General features: G+C 34.6%; 1 protein-coding gene across 1 annotated transcript; it reads right to left on the bottom strand.

Moving 5' to 3' along the window:
* Positions 1-337: 337 nt before the first annotated feature.
* dmrt2b (doublesex and mab-3 related transcription factor 2b) lies at positions 338-6,429 on the bottom strand. Its single transcript, XM_048200020.1, has 3 exons — positions 5,641-6,429; positions 4,536-4,632; positions 338-3,838 (listed from the first exon to the last, which is right to left on the bottom strand). The coding sequence occupies exons 1-3, from the start codon at positions 5,962-5,964 to the stop codon at positions 3,159-3,161; spliced, it is 1,101 nt and encodes a 366-aa protein (XP_048055977.1). The 5' UTR covers positions 5,965-6,429; the 3' UTR covers positions 338-3,158.
* Positions 6,430-6,929: the final 500 nt, after the last annotated feature.

The following is a 6,929-nucleotide window of genomic DNA, read 5'->3' on the forward strand; positions in this document are numbered from 1 at the left end:
ATTTATAATTTTACAGATAATATATTTTGAATAAATGCTGTCATTTTAAACTTTCCATTTATCAAAGAATCTTGAAAAATTCCACCAAAAATATCAAGCATGCAGCACAACTGTTTTCAACACTGATAATATTTTTCTTGAGAACCAAATCAGCATTTTAGAATGATTTCTGAAGTATCATGTGACACTGAAGGCTGCTGAAAATTCAGCTTTGCCATCACAGGAATAAATTATTACATTTTAAAATATATTTAAATGGAAAACAGTTATTTAAATTGTAATAATATTTTACAATATTACTGTATTTACTGTATTTTTAATCAAGGAAATGCAGCCTTGGTAAGCATAAGAGACAAAAAACAAAAAATATTACAGAATCCATTCAAGTATTCAAGTAATTATATTTTGTGACAAAAAAGATTAATATAGCATTGTTTTGAGGTAGGCTACTCTCCATTGCTCCTCACAAAAAGTATTATGACTTCTAGTGACTGAAGCTTGTGATATAGATCATGATTATCATTTGAAAATGTTAATGCTTTTCTGCACACACCAGGTTTTTTTTATTTTTATTTTTTTTTTTAAAGTGGATCGCAAAAGCGCTGAGTTTTCCCCCTCAGCCTACAGTTCCTCAGGAAGGCTCCTAATGTAAAGCCCCTATCTTCACTGGAAGATGTGCTGAGATATAGAGACAGACACAGAGGAGGGCATGATGCCATCACACGTTGACGCCACACGGTCCAGAGTTGTCAAAAATATCAGGCCTCCATATCTCAAAAACTGAAATGGAAAACAAAGAAAGGAAAGAAAAGAGAGGATATACATTGTTTGTAGGTTAAACTAACACAGTCTAGGGGATAGTGATACACTCCCAAAAATATTGCATAATGTTGCTAAGCCAACGCATTTACTTGCCTAAACAGAACTGAGAAAAAGAAGACTTGTATGAACATCCTGATTAAGATGTAGAAAGTAAAGGAAGAAAAAATACTGAATAATTTGTTCTCCTGAGCTCATATTAGAATTGTTCCTTGCCTCTGAACCCTCAGGCACATGTGTCTTTCTCTTCACACGTTTAGTTTTACTCTTTGACTTGGTTCTGTCTGAGAGTCCTTTTCATCGTTAGTTTTCTTTAAAATATTTTATGAACACCGCAGAAACAGTTCAAAGCACCTTTGTGGGAGCCTGTATTGCTTAAATACACAGATGTACCAGGCATCACTTCAATCCAACCACCATATGAACTACATCATTAATTCACATTAAAGGAAAAGAGAGAGAGAAACTAATCTTTTTTTCTTTTTCTTTTTTACCACTCTTTCATTTGATCCTCAGCCACCTCTTGAGTTTACATCAGACTTTCATGTTTGGAATTTAAAAATATGAATAATTTAAAAAGAAATAAGGTTTGTCATGACTATTTACATTCACAAGAAAGAAAATCACAATGTTTTTCTAACGGCACAAAATTTACCAAAAAAAGAGAGAGTATAATGTATAAAGGTTAGTAATATGCATGTATATATTCTACAGTATACTTTGTAATTTAACAATTTCACATTATTGAACTAAACAGGAATATAAAACTTTTTTGGCTATAAATAAATCAAATATGCTCCAAAGTATTTTTCAGTATTATTCAGCTTTTCAGTGCAGTGTTGGGGAAGCTTCAAGCTACAAGCTACTCCATTTAAAGTAGTTAAACCACTAGTTACCTACTTTCCAAAATAATTACATAGGCTATTTAAGGGGGCAATAAAATAATAAAAATGTATAGCCTCTTAACTGTCACCGTCCCGCTAGTGAAACATTTGCAATTATATACTTAAAACAGTAATATCTTAGTCTAAACCTAAAATAATATTTTCATAATATATCATTTAAAAATTGTAGTTTTCATATTTGCAGTTCTCTGATTTTTTAAGACAAATGACAGAGGAACAGTAATTTATTAATTCGCAACAACAATATTTTCAGACTCATATAGCATGTTCAGACATTTATTTTGAAATAGCAATGAAAATTAAAAAAAAAACATTCTTTTTGGCATGTCTTTTATGTGTTTGTTAGAGGTTGAATTCAAACCAAATACTGCCATCCATACTAGTTCTGAAATGAATGTCAGTTTCATAAAGTTGATAAACATTATGGAAATATATGGTTCAAGTGACTCAAACCATAGGCTATATGGAGAAATGGAAGAATCCTTATGTGGTTACCAATGGAGCCTGGATGGTATATAGTGGAAAAGTTTGGTACTGCGGCCAAACAAAATCTTACTGAAAGCTCAATTTTTAAGATATCAACCTAAAATTTGAAACACAACTTGATTAGATTTTAGATTTTGGCTTTGATTTTCTTGCAGTTTTAGAGTAAACCAGTTTTGTAAAATATATATTTTATATAAATTATAAGAAATTATATTTTCCAAAACGAAAACGTCAACTATTTTTTTAAATTTCACTTTCATATTTTTCACTTCTAAAATAATCTGCAAAATGTCCGCTTTATAAGGAGACTAAACTTGAGTATTCAAGAGTATTCAAGATTTAAAACAATTTAAATTGGGATCTGTTCCCCAAAAATGGGACTGACAGTTAAGGGGTTAAAATACTATCAGATGATATAATTTATTATTAGTATCAGGGTATATAATATTGATCTGGCACAAACAGATAAGTTTAGTAGTACAAGAATTTTGATTCATCCCAGTAACTTGAATTTCAGTTTTGTATAATAAGTGACACTAAATGCAAAAAAAAAAAAAAAAAAAAACCTATCAACACCATATAACTGAGTCAAAAACATAATGACAAAAAACAGGCACTTCTGTGCAAGAATGAATGTTAATTTATAGTTAATGTATTAAGTATCATGAATTAAGTATAAACAGCTTTTTAACAGCATTTCAATAATCTAGATTAATGTTACTTTATAAATATACAATTGTTCATTTATTAAATTCATAATGTTCGTTCATAATTTCAGTAGGTAATGTTAATTTAATATATAACTTGAAATGTTAAAAATGTATTAATGTACTGGAGAAATTGTAATAAACAAGATTAAAAAATGCTGTAAAAATGCTATTCATGATGCCTAATGTTAACAAAATATACCTTATTGTAAAGTGTTAGCTTTGGAAAAAATGATTCTTATCATCTCATGAGCAGTGCCTCTACAGAGAAGGGTAATGGTCGTGTTACAGCTTTTTTGATGGGGTCTTTATTTGCACCCTCCACACAGTCCATGTGTCCCAATGACCTGCAGCACTTGTGTGGTGATTTAGCTTGTACCATCATGTCTGCCATATTCACTGAGGGAGGAATGTCTTGCTTTGACATGATGTCAACAACTACACTTTTTGGTTTGACAGACATATCAGAAAACCCGCTGTCCGGTGTGTTTTTAACCAAGTTGACACCTGGGCTTGTGCTGTAAGGCTGAATCGAACTGAAAATGTCCCAGTTCTCACACGCTCTTAGAGAGATGCTGTCTGTCAGTGTGTCTGTGCTGCAGTCTAGAGTCTTGGATTTAAGCACGTGTTGACGGTGAAGGAGATCACAGTCAGTCAAAGGTGGGCCGCTTTTGGACACAGCCATGTACGTGGGCATGATTGGGTCTGACAGCGGGAAAAAATACGGAGAGGGAGCGGAGGGCACCACAGCCTGGAGGAGGAGCGCAGGCAACTCTTCCATCTCTCTTTGCCTCAGCTCTCTTTCCAGCATCACAGTCTCCAGCTCTTTATCAGCAAACGCTCTCCTCTTCCTCATCCGAACACTAACTGGGGGTTGGTGGAGTCTCTTTGGCCAGTCCTCCAACATAGGGGGCTTGTAGCCTAGAGTATGTCACAAAGGGTCAAGATCAAGTCAAATTTCAATGTATACATTTTAGAGGAGTCTAGCACAAGAAACTGTTCTACGTATAAAAAAAGCTTATAAATTGAGTTACTTTAAATTCAAGTATTCAAGTAGAGCCTACTTTAATCTAGATTTTTAAAGAAGTCTCTTATGCTCAGCAAGGGAAAATCTACATTTAGCTCCAGATCTGCGGAACTTTTTTGTTGTAGTTCTGACATGACCCATATTTGAGCACCACTGCCGTAAAGTACCTTTGAATGCATTTTGTAATTACTATGAAATTAAGTGTACAAATCATTTTCACCTAATTTCAGAGGAATTAAAAATACATCTCATAGACTCCATATGGAAAAAAGTATAACTGCTTTAAATATTCTAACTGAACAAAAACACATTAAGAGTATTCAAATTTATGATAACAATAAAATCAGTTTGACCTTAATGTTGACAGCAAGAAACACATCAGGGAAAATCAAACTCCATAGCAGTTATATGAGCAATTTTTTTGTAATTCCTCTCTCCATTTGCATAATTTTAATTACCTTACGTAAACATAAACAGATTTATTCCCAACAGAGGGTTCTGTAGCATAACGGGTGAACTAATCCAGTTTCTCCCGATGTCGCCTTTCAGAGTGCAATTGTGTTAATGAGATGTGTGTTAATTAAGGCTTACCCTCTAGAATACTCTTTGCCAGGAGACTAGGTGCCCTCGTGTAGCGCTGGTAAGCTGTGCGTCTGAGAACAGAGGTGGTTTTTTTACCTTTTTTGCCCTGTCAAAGGAAACGTATACTCAGCATTAATTTATAGGATAGATGAAAGATACTTAGAAAAGTAGAAAAGACTCCAGTGGATGTCTTGTTTTTCAAAAAAGAGTGTCTTTTTTTCTTAGCAATATCTATTGGGAGTCTTACACAACTTTTAAATAACTGCATATCAATAACTACTCAGATGCAATTCATTTGTGTTGCTTGCTCTCAGGAAATTTGTGATAATGAAAAAGCATTAACAATAGTTTTTTTTGAAAATCTCTGTAAAGCATATTTCCACTTGTAGAAATATGTCAAAGTTCAAAAAGATCAGAATATGAGGTACCTCGTAGTACCATGGTATTCTTTGAAGTGTTTTGGAGTGTTTTGTAAATACCATGGTACTGTAGCATTCAGTATCATTTTATATATAAAAGTATCATGTTATAACCATCTCATACCAGTATTGTACCATGGTACTGCCACACCACAAGTTTTTTTTTTTCTTTTGCAGAAACATGATTCTGCCTTAATTCATAGATGTAAACATGTTTCTAATGAATTGATTTCATAATAATATATAATTTTATATATAACTCAATATATACACAATTGTAATACATATAAAAATTGTGTGTAGGCCTATATAATTCGTAGTAGGCTACATATATTTTGCTAAAAAGTTCGCAGTTCAAGTCTGGGTACACTTTATTTTACAGCGCCATAATTACATTGTAATTACTCAAATACGTACTCGGTACTATTAATTAACTACTTGTACTTACTATAGAGTTACAGTTAGGGTTAGGTTTAGTTACTTGTAATTATGCATAATTTAGTGTAGTAACTTGTAACTACGGACACTGTAAAATAAAGTCTGTAAAATAAAGTGTTCCCCAAGTCTGCTACGGGAGAGTACACAGCTGCTGAAAAGCTTCAAAAAAACACTGTCACTTTGTTTGCAAATAACAACATTTTTAGTTCCACTGGAGCACACCGAAAGCTTTAAACCACCCTGCTCAGTGAACCAACCTCTGTGGCCTGCTGTCTCCGGAGGGCGACTTGTGCTGCCATCACTCTCTGTCTCTCTACGACCAGCAGACAGTTCGCGCACTGACAGTCACGCCAGCGACATAAACGCTTGTGGCCCTTGAGGCGCGACACGACGCCGTGATTCCTGCAGCGAGCGCACTTCGGGCTGCGGCTGAGCCTGCGCGGCGCTGGAGCTTCATCCGTCCTCATCCCCTCCCGTCCGTCAACGCTCTCCACGTCAATGTCCTCAGTCCATTCAGCTTTGAGGGAATCTAGGTGGGTCACATCTACCTGCTGCGAGTCTCTATCCGCTTTAGTGGACATTTATAAGCCGTTCTCATGAACCGACGCTGCTCATCATAGGCAAACTTGCTATTTTCCAATTACGCAAGCAAAGAAAAGCCTTAGTGGAAACTGCAGGCAAGAGTTTTGAAATTGTAAGCCATTCAGCTGTGCTAGTGAATCTGGCTGTTTGCTGGAAGGCGCCTCTCACCTGGCTTGCCAGTGGATGTGTAGCTACTGTCGGAATGAAGCAGTGATTGATTTCATAGTTTCCAAGTTTCAGCTCACCTTACCCACTTCTCAATATTTAACTTTCCTCGTGTGAGTTATTGACAACGTCACGCGGTTAATGATGCAACGCAAACTCCTCCTATCTGCTCCTGTTACTCTGGGCTGTTACCTTTATTAACACAACACAAAGGTTTGTAACCCACTTATATGAATGATTTTTTTCAGTTATTTTTAGTGTTAAAAAGTTCATTTATTTTGGAATTGTTCCTTAGTCAAACTTTTTTATATTCCCTCTATAGTTAATACATAAAAAGTGCTTAAATCAGGATAATTCCCTTGTGCAATTCATAATTTCACATCATTTAATCTCATCACCTCAAATTAATAAAGAATCTGTCCAAATACTGCTTTTGCATTGTGACAATATATTTTTTTAAAGATTCAATCTTTATTTACTGTTAGCTAACAAGGGAAGAGTAAAAAGTGTCCTTAGATGAAGAATCATTCATGTATATTTAAAGGGTTAGTTCACCCAAAAATGAAAATAATGTAATTTATTACTCACCCTCATGTCGTTCCACACCCGTAATTAAATCCGATGGCTCAGCGAGGCCTCCATATATAGCAATGGTACTTCCTCTCTCAAAATCCATAAAGGTACTAAGAACATATTTAAATCAGTTCATGTGCGTTCAGTGGTTCTATCTTAATATTATAAAGAGATGAGAATATTTTTTGTGCACCAAAAAAAAAAAAAAAAAAAGACTTTTTAACAA

Source organism: Megalobrama amblycephala, linkage group LG8 (genome assembly GCF_018812025.1).
Source record: "Megalobrama amblycephala isolate DHTTF-2021 linkage group LG8, ASM1881202v1, whole genome shotgun sequence".
In the NCBI taxonomy this organism is placed as follows: domain Eukaryota; kingdom Metazoa; phylum Chordata; class Actinopteri; order Cypriniformes; family Xenocyprididae; genus Megalobrama; species Megalobrama amblycephala.